Below are 13,822 nucleotides of genomic sequence, written 5' to 3'. Positions count from 1 at the left end.
GTATATATTTGATATAAAGAAAATGGTGTGTGTGAACAAAGAAAATCAATTTATTTACATAATACTTCTCGATATATATATATTACTATTGTAATACATTTTTATTTCATTTTAGTTTCAGCGTGTGGAAATGCTGTGGCAGATATCATGTTTGTATTAGACGACTCTGGAAGCATTTCTAAAAAGGATTTTCTAGTGATGAAAACTTTTGTCAAGAAACTTGTCTCAACTTTTCCAATATCATCAAATGCTGTCCAAGTTGGTATTATCACATTTAGCACCAATGTAAAGAACCAATTTAATTTGAATAAATTCAGGAATATCCTTGATTTAAACACAGCGATTGACAGAATAGCTCACATCGGAGGCTGGACACACACCTATGCCGCTTTAAATTACCTTAAAGATTCTTCGTTCACTGCAATGTCTGGTGACCGAAAAGATGTGTTGAATATTGCAGTTGTCATCACAGACGGAAACTCAAATAATCAGGTCTTGACAGTAAAAGCAGCTGAAAAGGTGAAAAAGAGTGGAACTATGATATTCGCAATTGGAGTCGGGAAAAAAATTTCGAATACCGAACTCAAAGCAATTGGTAGCGAGCCGAGTTCGAAATACGTATTTTCAGTGAATAGTTTTGATGTCTTACAGAGTATATCATCGACATTCTCAGCTAAAGCATGCAATGGTAAGTATTTATATAAGTATTTATATAAGGCGGCGAGCTGGCAGAAACGCTAGCAAGTCGGGCGAAATGCTTATCGGTATTTCGTCTGCCGCTACGTTCTGAGTTCAAATTCCGCCGAGGCCGACTTTGCCTTTCATCCTTTCGAGGTCGATAAATTAAGTACCAGTTACGCACTGGGGTCGATATAATCGACTTAATCCGTTTGTTTGTCCTTGTTTGTCCCCTCTATGTTTGGCCCCTTGTGGGTAGTAAAGAAATAGATAAGTATTTATATAAACTTAACATAAAATGCACTGGAAGCTGGGATAGATAAAACGCAAGACAAAATGAATTGAGTTAGCAGTTACGGCCATTTGAATTTAATTCAAATTATTCAAATCTGCTTTGAAGCTATATAAATATATTTGTTCCACGTCCTCACGTTGTTGTGTTTTTTTGTGCTTTCTTGTTTGGATGAACTATATATATATATATATATATAATATATATATATATATATATATATATATATATATATATATATATATATATATATATATATATATATACATATATATATATATATATATATGATGATTTCATTTGAATGAAACAGTTCTAGTCCTGTAGAAGCTCCTTCTATAAAATAAATAAATAAATAAATATATATATATATATATATATATATATATTATATATATATAGTAGAAATATGTTACAAAAAGAAAATATAAAATACACGTGGAAATGTAAGGGTAAAATATGAAAAATCAACGAAAATGCACGTTGCATATAAAAAAAGGCTATTTCTGACAGGTAACGACAAATATATACATTTAGATTGACTGAGGTAGTAATAAAAGTCATACAAGTCATTATTATAATCGGGCAAAGGATGGGCAGAATTGGTAGAACGCTCAACTTCATGCAGCATTTAGTTGCTGTCTCCATTCTGAATCCAAATACGGGCAGAGTAAATATTACCTTTCTTTATTATGTTGTGGATTAAATAAAGTATCAACCACATACAGGATCCACGGAATTATCTCCGCTCTTCTTTTAAATGTGTAGCACTAGGCATATAGCAGTAAATACTGAGTGGGATAAACATTTTATGGTTTTAAGTTATTTCCCTTTGCATCTTCAGAGTATTAAATCTCCTTCCGAGTTATCTAAGCTTTTCATACCCTAGCAGTCAATAAAATGAACAACTGTGGTCAGTTTTATTTGCCATTGTCTGTGCTATAAGTCTCCATTGACATAATTGGTTTCTTTCTCCAGTTCTGCGGCCCTGTAGATGTGGAGTATCTGGTGACCCTCATTACAGAACGTTCGATGGACAAATGCTACATTTCATGGGCACATGAAAATATACACTGGCTACTATTAAGAACGGATCGAATAATACCTACTTTTCTGTTGAAGTACACATCTTATGTAAAACACTTTCAATACAGTAAGAATAAGAGCATCACAGCAAACCACAGCACATACCCAAGGCACACAAAGCTGCGCTCGATAGTGAAGTGAAAGCACGCTATAAAAATAAGACTACTGAATAATAATAATAGAAACATGTTACGTGGTGAGGATGATAATGGGTATGAGGTAGATGATGGTGGTGAGAGTAACGACGACGACGACGATGATAATAAACGAATATTTTAAATATACATTTCACCTATGTTGTCATTTCGAAGCATTATTCAGGGGCTTATATTATAATGTTTACAAGTTTATATAATGAATATTTTCAGCTTCGAAACCATGTATATGTAAAGTGTCTGGTGACCTTCACTATGATACGTTCGATGGACAATTGATACATTTCATGGGCACATGCAAATATACACTGGCTACTATTAAGAACGGATCGAATAATACCTACTTTTCTGTTGAAGTAAAGAACGAACACCGAGGGAATAACCGTATATCTTGCACACGTTTAGTGGATGTCAAACTCACTGGTTTCACAATTCGTCTGTTGCCAGCTAACAAAATCTTGGTACGTACGTTTTGTCTCTCTTTACCCTATAGTTATGTAAATGTATAAGAATCCAAAAGATTATTCTGCTTGATACGTTGTATTTTCGAATGCCACGCACTTAACAACTGGAACCAAGGAACGAATCGAAGATAATCGAAATCTTGGACTTAATGAAAGAAATGTAAGCCTTAAACTTCTTAAGAGAAAGAATTATGGAAAGAAATATTTGTAATATTGAACATAACGAAACAATATTATGATGCTGTATAAATTTGGAGTCGGGAAAAAGATTTCGAATACCGAACTCAAAGCAATTGGTAGCGAGCCGAGTTCGAAATATGTATTTTCAGTGAATAGTTTTGATGTCTTACAGAGTATATCATCGACATTCTCAACTAAAGCATGCAATGGTAAGTATTTATATAAACTTAACATAAAGTCACTGGAAGCTGGGAAAGATAAAACGCAAGACAAAATGAATTGCGTTAGCAGATACGGCTATTTGAATTTAGTTCAAATTAGCACAAAGTAGATGTAGGGGTTTTTAAATCAAAGCTGGACCTCTTCATGTCGAGAGTCCCAGATGAGCCTACCTCACGGCAAGAGGTGCAAATGAGGGTAGCTATATCAAACTCCATTCTTCACCAAGTCCCACATATTAGAGGAGGCCCCTAGTAATAACAGTGTAGCGCAAAACGGCGGTGCATCAGCATGGCTGCAGCTCTGAGCTAAAACTTTAAAAAAAAAATTATGCTTTAAAATAGATATAAAATAATTTATAGAATGTGGAATTAATCATAATATGTATAATAGGATTTATGACGGTTCGTAGGATTTGCCATACAAAAAATAATACAAGAGTATAACCAAATGATCTCCAATCGTTGGAATAGTAACAAAATATTTTTCAGTTTGTGGTTTGGTAAACACGTCAGCAGCTGACACAGAGTCTACTTATTTCCAATATAAATTTATATATATATATATATATATGTTGGCCTGCTCGCTTAGCCAGCGGGGTGGCGTCATTCGAATGCTAAAACAATGCGAACGCATTGTGACCAGCGATGTGTAGCAACATCTGATGGTCTGGTCGGTCACGTGATATATATATATATAATTATTATTATTTTTTTATTATTTTTTGTTTTTATTTTAATATTTATTTCTGTAAAAAAAATTATTTATATTTTTATTTTTATTTCTGTAAAAAAAAATTAATTTTTATTTTTATTTTTTTTCGCCCCCGTACAAAAAAGCAATCAATTGAATATGTACTAGACATGAAAAACAAATAAGGATTTGAGATTTGTTCGACTAAACTTCTCAAGCATGGGCAAAGTCCAATGACTAAATCAAGTAAAGTATTAAAAATAATACATGCATTATATATAAAAAAAAATACTTGATTTCCATACCTGTCCTATTTTCTTGAATTTAATTTTCAGATAAATTCAGAAGAGAAGTCGTTACCCGTAAGAAATTATAAAGAGTTTTCAGCCACGTACTCTGTCGGGTGGATTACAGTTACCACTGAATGGGGTTTGAAGATCATGTTTGATGGTAGACATAGAGTCACTGTTACATTACCACCAATATTTGCCGATCAACTGACTGGAATCTGTGGAGATTGTAACGGAGAAAAAGATGACTTTCGTCCGAAATCTGGTGAAGATGTTTCTCAGAAAGCAAATAAATTTTCTTTAATTGGTGCCAGTTATCAAGTTGAAGATGACAGTGATAAACCCGAAACAAAGTAATGATTATTTTCTTTCTCAAACTCCAAAATCAAAAATAAATATTATGTAAATTGTTGATAGTATACGAGGGACGTTCAATAAGTAATGCCCCTGACCCACTTGCATTTGTTTGATCTAGCTGAAATTTTGCATGTGCAATTATTTATATCTCTATAGATTAATTGGCAAATTACAGCTCTGAACTAATTGTGGTTTCTGATTTACAGGTGTTTGAACTGAGTCAAGTGTGAAATGGAGACTGTTGAGTGTCGAGCAGTGATCCGGTTTTTGTATTTGAAAGGACGCACACCACGGGAGACTTTGATGAAATGAAAGTAACTTATGGTGATGATGCCCCATTATATGACCTTGTAAAACGCTAGCATCGTGAATTCAAACATGGTCGGAACTCAGTGGAAACAGCTCCCAGATCTGGTCGCCCCTTTCTGCCATTGATGAGGCATCTGTCCGTCAAGTTGAGGCTGACATTTTAGAAGCTCGACGCATAACTATTCGCCAAATAGCCCATGAGGTCAAAATTAGTACCGGGTCTGTGGAAACTATCATTTATGACCATTTGCATATGCAAAAGGTGTCTGTCAGATGGATTCCCAAGTTGCTCACACCTTTCCAGAAGCAAGAACGCGTCGAGTGCTTGAGGATGAATTTGGAGAAGTGCCAAGAAGATGAGTCAAACTTTTTCAAAAGACTGATTACACAGGATGAAACATGGGTCCATCACTATGATCCAGAGACCAAAGCCCAATCAATGCAGTTGAAGCACCGTGACTCACCTCCTCCAAAGAAGGCAAGGGTTCAGCCCTCCGCTGGCAAGGTCATGCTCACAGTCTTCTGGGTCCAGGACGGAGTAGTGATGACAGATTTCCTGGCAAAGGGTACCACAATTATAGGAGCCTATTATGCTTCACTTTTGAGGAAATTAAGAGAAGCTATCAAAATCAAGAGGCAGGGCAAGATCAGCAAAGGCATCCTCCTCCTGCAGGACAACGCTCCGGTCCACAACTCGCTTGTCGCCAGATCAGAAGCACAGGCGTGCGGCTATGAACTCCTCCCCCATCCCCCCTACTCTCCTGACCTTCCACCCTCTGATTTTCAGCTCTTCCCAGCCATGAAGTTGTTTTTGAAAGGAAAGCGTTTCCCAGATGATGCAGTCTTGATTTCTGAAGTCACGTCGAGGTTGGAGGACCAAGCTGGTGTCTTCTACAAAAAATGGTCTCCAGAGCTGCATCAAACGATGGGAAAAATGCATAACTCTGGGTGGTTCCTATGTAGAAAAAGACTAATAAAGTTTCGTTGCTCTACTGCTATGGGAAGTGGGTCAGGGGCATTACTTATTGAACGCCCCCCGTATCAAATGGCGCAATGAATATGCCACAGTATTATGTCTTATTATCAAGATTTAGCTGTTTTCACGTTAATCTGTGATTATTCACATTATTTACATTAGACGGATATGTCTCCTGATTTTGTTTGTTGTTACCACAACGTTTCCGTAGAATTTTGAACCCTTGGTTCTCATTACAAAGGTATTTTTTTGCTTATGTTGTTGTTGTCGTTGTTGTTGTTGTTGTTCTTCTTCTTCTTCTTCTTATTATTATTCAAAGGAATTGAACTCGCAACTTGGATTTAGAATCCCGCGCTCTTAACCATTACGCTATATGCCCATGGGCAGTTATTGAGTCAGTTTTAGGGGTTATAAAACTAATATAGAACGGTTAATGAGTGAGCTGGCAGAATGTTTAGAGCGTGGCAAAAAATGATTAGCGGCGTTCCCTTGGGTTCCATACGTTCTGATCTTGGGGTCGATAAAATTACCAGTCAAAACCTAGGTCAATGTTTTCGATTAGCACCCATACCGATAAACCGCTGGTATTGTGCTGAAATCTTGAAGTATGGTTATTTAAGATGGTCAGCCATAAATAAAAATAGTTTCCGTTACGGCACACATCAAAATGTTTAGTATTATTTCTGTCAGCTTTTTGCGTTCTGCGTTGAAACGTTGATGAAGACATCTTTGCTTTTCATCTGTTCAGACTCGATAAAGGAAGTAGAAATCGAGATGAAACCGACTTACTCCATCCTCTCAAACCTCAGATTTTGTGCCTGTCGTAGAAATAACTATTTATGTTTTAACTTTGAAAGTTTTCAGTCAAAGCGGAGGAAATGTGTTACGAAATTACCGCCGAGGTCGACTTTGCTTTTCATCCTTTCAGGGTCGATACATTAAGTACCAGTTGCATAATGGGGTCGATCTAATCGACTGGCCCCTTGTCCAAAAATTTCGGGCCTTGTGCCTAGAGTAGAGAAAGAATTGGACTGTTCTAATCGAGCTGATCGACGATCAAAGAATGCGCGCATGCATGACTTGCATATGGGTTGTTTATTTGCTTCTGTTTTTATATATAAGGCAAGAAATGAGTTAAGAATGTTGGATGATTTGGTAAGATTTTAGATGAAGGGAATATTTGACATCTGGAATTTTGTTGTACATCAGATGCTAACAAAAGTAGAGAGATGTGAATCATAATTAATTAACTCACCAGTAAGTTTTTACTCAGAAAATACGCATGGTTTCTAGTTAGCAAATGAGAAATCATACATCATAACAACTATTCTTAACTTCATCATTTCGCTTTCTATTTTTATTTTCAGATGCAAAGTGAATGATGTTAATTCGACTTGTTCAAAGGAGCAGACAAAAGAATGTGATTTAATGAATGACAAAATCTTTGAAGCCTGCATTGAAAAGATCGGAGCTTCGCATCTAGAAGAATACTTGGAGTCTTGTAGAATCGATGTCTGTAGTTATCACAATGATCCTACGAACCACCACTCTGTTTTCTGTCGAATCATTGAAGGTTTTGCTACAGAATGCGAAAGTGTGGGAATTTTCGTTAATTGGAGAGAAATATCACAATGCCGTAAGATTTACTGTTTCTTTACATTCCTCTAAGAACATGATATATGGCGCATTACATCTTGATGTGTCCAAGATAAGATATTGTCGAATTACATCTCAGTTCTTCGAGAGACTATGAAATAATATTTGCTAAATCCTTCGAATATATATTGTTCGACTGTTTGGGCTTTTAGATAACACTAATTCATAAACTCAAGAAAAAACTTTCGATGTCTGATCAGTGAGTATCCGGACTGTTGCTATAGTAACGAAGCCAAAGCAAATATCTGGACCACTCGTACATTTGTGCGCGGTGCGTACACTGTCTGCAACTATCCGTCGACCTCTGAGCTGGTATCACCATGACAACTTTCTCTGGCATGGTCAATGCGACGATCATATGTTACACGCGTCCATTCCAAGAACTGCTGTAAACAGCAGAAGTGAGCTAGAACTTTAATACTTCATGAGTTTGCACAACCGTATCCAAAGTGAATTCCTGCCAAGCGGCTTCAGTCTACGTGGTTTAGCTTCGTTACTATCGCAACAGTCCGTATACTTAGTGATCAGACCTCGTATTTCTGTATGTATATATAACGAAGTATAGAATTCTGAAATGCCTCCAAGTGCATTACTTAAGAAATTTGCGAATAGATATCAGCCTTTTTTCAACAAACCTTACTGAATACGCGACACAATTCTTCTTCGATATATTGTAGAGACTTGGTAGATTTGATTTGTATTTATTAGAATTTAAGTTGATTATTACTTTCGAATTCGATCCATCCCTGTTTCTTATACATAAATTTTCAGACAAATATTTGATATTTTGTTTGATTCCCAAAACATTGCACTGAAGGTTTACATATTATCGACATAGTTATTGTGTTCCTCGTAAATATTTTGCTATTTATAAGAAAATACCTGTTTGTTATGATTCTCCATTGTATTTTATTCCAGCGATGAAATGCAAGGAAAAGGAAGAGTTCCAATACAAGACTAGCAGCTGTCAACCTTCGTGCGCTGATAGATCACCAAATTGCACAGGTTCCAGTCAAGGTTGTGTTTGTAGACAAGGCTTTATTCTGAGTGGTGAACAGTGTGTACCTGAAACAGAATGCGGCTGTATCGACAACAAGATATATATGAAGGTAAAATACTGTATGAAAATTTGTATACATAGATGAAAATAGATACTAATACACGCGCGCACGCACACACACATAGACACACATATACACAGACTCAGACAGACTTTGGGCTGTATAATAAATACCATTAGGCATAAAAGATATGGATAGGTTATCATTTATTAAATTAATTACTGTTGGTGTTTACTTTGGAACCGACCATCTGGTCACGATGTATATTTTCTTTATATAAAAGCTCACGTGTTACACTAACAGAAATTAAACTAGGATTATCAATGATAGCGTATTCTAATGTATTATCATACGTGATAAAACAAGGCTTTGAGCTTCAGTCTTAGAAACACCATCAATATTCTACTGGAATATTTTAAAGTTTCATTAAATGTTCAGTCCATAAATATACACTGGTATAATAAGGTTTCAATTTATTGAAACTTACCTACAGGTTAATGAGGAAATTATATCAGCAGATTGTAAAACAAAGAAAATATGTAAACCTGGTAACGAAGTCGTAACAGAAGATATCACTCCTTGTGGTGAAAACAGCCACTGCGGAATTGAAAGAGGAAGATATGCCTGTGTTTGTAAGGAAAATTTCATTCTTCAGAACGGAAAATGTGTTCACACTGGTGAGTAAAGGTTTTGTAATTATTATTAATGCATTTTCATTGAACTGGTAATTTTAGGCAAATAATTTGTTCTTCGTTGTTTTCAAGTATAATTGTAATACACTTTTCAAATTTTAGTCGAAATCCAATAATTTCTTGTGAGGTTGTAAGTTGATAAAATGGGGACCAGTCTTCAAGTAGTACTTGTTTTATTGATTAGATAAGAATGAGAGGCACTGCTTGACCTGGGCGGAATCTGGATCCAATATGCCAAGATGGACGAAATTCTGCTAAGTATTTCTGCGGTGAAGAAACGATTGAACCAGCTCTCTGGCTTTATTTTTATAATAATGGTTACAAATTTTGGCAGATCGCTACAAATTTTGTGGAAGGAAAGTGGATTACGTCAGCCCAAGTGCTCAACTGGTACTTATTTCATTAGCTTTGAGAAAATGAAAGCCAAAATTCAACCACTGAGGAAATTGAACTCAGCGCAGTAACGATTCTGCCCGGCGCAGTAACAATTCTGCAAATTCGTTGCCTGAGATTCAGATATAAATAACAGAATGCAAATATTGGGTTAAAATCTCTTTGAACAGAATAAGTCAATGATTGTTGGGGAGATATGAACAATAGAAAGTTAATCGGCCCGGAAAGAGTGAAAGGCAAAGACAACCTCGGCGGAATTTGAACTGAGAACGTAGATGCAGATTAAATACTGCAAAGCATTACGCAAACACACACAGACATACACACACATGTATATATACATATATATATATACATACATATATATAAATATATATATATATATATATATATATATATATACACATATACATATATATATATATATATATATATATATTATATATATATATATATAATATATATATATATATATATACATATACATATATATATATATATATATATATATATACATATGTATGTATATATATAAATACGTATATAGATATAAGCATATACAAAAAAAAATATATATACTTATATATAAATGTATATTTATACATGTACTTACGTATATATATATATATAAATAAAATAATGTATAAATATATGCATATATACATACATATAAGTACATACCTACGTATATGTATATATACATGCATACCTGCTTATGGACATCAAAAAAACTTTTAACACAATAAGAAACGAAAACATAAAAACGAAAACATAGAAAACGTACTTTTTTTCGAACAGCGAAAAATACAGAGAAACGAGACATGCAACATAAAGAATATTCCCCTTCATAATTTTCCCCTGTTTCATCTACACTGCTTCGCGAAGGCAAGGACAATACGCGACTTCGTTGTAACAGTACTTCCCGAAAAGTAAATCAAATAAATTTTGGGATTTTTTGCGGAGGGTGAAAGTGGTAACAAGAACAGGACAGTGAAAACAAGACAGTAAAAACAAACGGTGAAGGCTGTTGAGCCAAGACGATAGATAAATTATTATTAACGCTAGGAGGATGAGCTATGAGAGGAGACAGTTTTGACTTTAGGAGAGAAATGGAGAGAAAGATAGATTCCCTTTCGTCACGTGTCAGCAACGAGAGAGCCAAGGAGGAAGAGTGTGTTTGTGTGTGTGTGTGTGTGTGTGTGTGTGAGAGAGAGAGAGAGAGAGAGAGAGAAAGAGAGAGAGGGAAAGAGAGCACGGTGAAGAAGAGAAAAATAATTAGGTATGTAAATATATGTATGTAAATATACATATATTTTATATCATTTATGTTAATATATGATCGAACGCCACGCATCCTTTTCTAAGTGTATATATATATATGTCATATATATATATATATATATATATATATATATATATATATATATACTCTTTACTCTTTACTCTTTTACATGTTTCAGTCATTTGACTGCGGCCATGCTGGAGCACCGCCTTTAGTCGAGCAAATCGACCCCGGGACTTATTCTTTGTAAGCCCAGTACTTATTCAATCGGTCTCTTTTGCCGAACCGCTAAGTGACGGGGACGTAAACACACCAGCATCGGTTGTAAGGAATGCTAGGGGTACAAACACTGACACACAAACGCATACACATACATACATATACATATATACGACAGGCTTCTTTCAGTTTCCGTCTACCAAATCCACTCACAAGGCTTTGGTCGGCCCGAGGCTGTAGCAGAAGACACTTGCCCAAGATGCCACGCAGTGGGACTGAACCCGGAACAAAGTGGTTGGTTAGCAAGCTACTTACCACACAGCCACTCCTGCGCCTATATATATATATATATATATATATATATATATATATATATATATATATATATATATATATATATATATTGTTGTTGTTCGTTCCTTCTCGATCCATGCCTGGCTCATAAGGGCCGGTTCCCCGGTTTCATTGGAGTAGGTTCCCCATCCGGCAGGGACGCCGGTCCGTCGCAGGTGAGCTTCTAGATGCCAGAAGAAAGACTGTGAGAAAGTTGTGGTGAAAGAGTCGGTTGTAGTTCGCCATTATCTTCTGCAGGGGCCGCGTGGAGCTTAGGAGTTTCCCTCATAAACACACACATCGTCCTGCTCTAATCACGAGGCCATGTGATTGCACACACACACACACACACACACACACACACACACACATATATGTGTGTGTTCGTGCGGTTACCATCTGGAGAGGCTCCTAAAAAGCAATGTCATATCTGCGAACATGCTATAAAGCATCATGGTTTGTATGGTGACGAAGACACAGTATACGTTGGTAAGTTTACTCTCGATATTGTTGGATATTCGTGAAATCAAGTTCCGCCGAGGCTGCATTTGCCCTTCGGTGGTTTACAGAATATGTATCAGCTGTAATCATCTAGTCCCTCCCTCAACGTTTCAGACCTTTTACCTTTAGCAGAAAGGATGTTATTTGACATTCGAATGTGGCAAACTGGTATAATGTTTAGCAGCATTTTTTCTTCCTTACGTTCTGAGTTCAAATTCCGCCGAGATCGACTTTTATCCATTCGGGGTCGATGAAATAACAACCAGTTGCGCACCGGGGTCGATGAAATAACAAATAGTTGAGTACTAAGGTTAATGTAATCGACTTGTCCCTTGTATCCCAAATTATAGGCCTTGTGCTCCAAGTAGAATGGATTATTATTGGGCAGCCGTATTTCTATTGTGAATTCTGAGACGGACTTTACACGCTGCACACATTGAAGACAATTAAAAAAATCACGTTAGATATTATTAGTTTGTGAATAAATTAGTTATTCATATAACAATTGCATTAATTATTTAACAGTTGCATTGTTCTTCTTAATCGCAATTCACTCGACTGAGTGGACTTGTGATCGAAGGTGTTCTAACGATCACCACCTCCTCGTAGAGCCGAGCTAACCATTATATTTCTTATCTTTTAAGGTTCTTTCAGAGTAAAATGTAGTTATCTGTCTGTGTTTGGTTATCTATCTATCTATCTATCTATCTATCTATCTATCTATCTATCTATCTATCTATCTATCTATCTATCTATCTATCTATCTATCTATCTATTTATCTATCAATCTCTCTATCTATCTATCTATCTATCTATCTATCTATCTATCTATCTATCTATCTATCTATCTATCTATCTATCTATTTATCTATCAATCTCTCTATCTATCTCTCTATCTATCTATCTATCTATCTATCTATCTATCTATCTATCTATCTATCTATCTATCTATCTATCTATCTATCTATCTATCTATCTATCTATCTAATTTGCTTCACTTTGTTTAGTTCTCAGCTTGCTTGTTTCCCGGTATTTGAATTGAAAACATTGTATTTTATATAGATAAATATTGATATGTTTTAAAGATTTCTAAAGTTTTTCATTTTTTAATACTTTGCAGGTTTTTCTGAATGACCTATATCCTAAATTACGTCAAGTAAACCATTATATGTACAAGCACAAATAAAGAGTCTAAATATCTATTTGAAAAAATTCTTAGTCTTTCTTTAAATTCTTCTTTTAAAAATGTTTCGTCTTTAAAATCTTCTTGTGGTTATTAGAAATTGCTGCTGCTGTTTGTTTGTTTGTTGAGCGAAGCGGTCTTCGTTCTTGGGAGAAGTCCGAAACGTAGTCCTTTGCTATTCGTAAGACCCGCAGAAGAGAAAGCAGGCCAACCCCCGACACCGAGAGTATCGACGGATAGATGAATGCGCATTCAGTCTCAGCCGTTGCGTAGGAAGTCGGGGACAAGAAACAGGAAGAAAGAGTGAGAGAAAGTTGGGGCAAAAGAGTACAACAGGAGTCGCCACCACGCCCTGCTGGAGCCTCGTGGAGCTTTAGGTGTTTTCGCTCAATAAATACACACAACGCCCGGTCTGGGAATCGAAACCGCGATCCTCCTACCGCGAGTCCGCTGCCCTAACCATTGGGCCATTGCGCCTCCACTTGCTACTGCTGTTGATGTCTTGCTTTTGCATTTAAATTATTTCTAATAACTAATTGATGCATTTGAAAATATGTGTTTGCCATACCTTATTCTTAACTTTGTTTTAAAACTATTTGAATGTTCTTACTAAATATATCTACGACAATCATCCAACCGGCCTCACTCTGAGCTCTGTAAATTTCTTGGTATAAATTTACTAACAACTCCATGATAATAAAAGTGTCTTGTATTCTTGCATGTGTAGATATACATAGACACAAATATGTGTAAGTTATATACAATGATATAGACAGATACGTGTGTATATATAAACATAAACA

The 13,822-nt window shown here is 35.8% G+C and overlaps 1 protein-coding gene and 1 long non-coding RNA gene across 2 annotated transcripts in view; both read left to right on the top strand.

Moving 5' to 3' along the window:
• LOC115229549 overlaps nucleotides 1–9,101 on the top strand; it is a 33,743-nt gene extending 24,642 nt beyond the window's left edge. The window contains exons 12-17 of the mRNA XM_036499241.1: nucleotides 116–688; nucleotides 2,425–2,672; nucleotides 4,103–4,410; nucleotides 7,067–7,335; nucleotides 8,274–8,464; nucleotides 8,910–9,101. Coding sequence (XP_036355134.1) covers nucleotides 116–688; nucleotides 2,425–2,672; nucleotides 4,103–4,410; nucleotides 7,067–7,335; nucleotides 8,274–8,464; nucleotides 8,910–9,101 — 1,781 coding nt within the window. The remainder of the gene's footprint in view (nucleotides 1–115; nucleotides 689–2,424; nucleotides 2,673–4,102; nucleotides 4,411–7,066; nucleotides 7,336–8,273; nucleotides 8,465–8,909) is intronic.
• A 2,641-nt stretch (nucleotides 9,102–11,742) lies between these two features.
• Nucleotides 11,743–13,041, top strand: LOC118761397. The gene is made up of 2 exons (XR_004997348.1): nucleotides 11,743–11,824; nucleotides 12,957–13,041. It is a non-coding gene; the product is annotated as an uncharacterized LOC118761397 (long non-coding RNA).
• Nucleotides 13,042–13,822: the final 781 nt, after the last annotated feature.

Source organism: Octopus sinensis, unplaced genomic scaffold (assembly GCF_006345805.1).
Source record: "Octopus sinensis unplaced genomic scaffold, ASM634580v1 Contig13010, whole genome shotgun sequence".
Classification (NCBI taxonomy): domain Eukaryota; kingdom Metazoa; phylum Mollusca; class Cephalopoda; order Octopoda; family Octopodidae; genus Octopus; species Octopus sinensis.
This window is presented reverse-complemented; position numbering and strand designations above follow the sequence as displayed.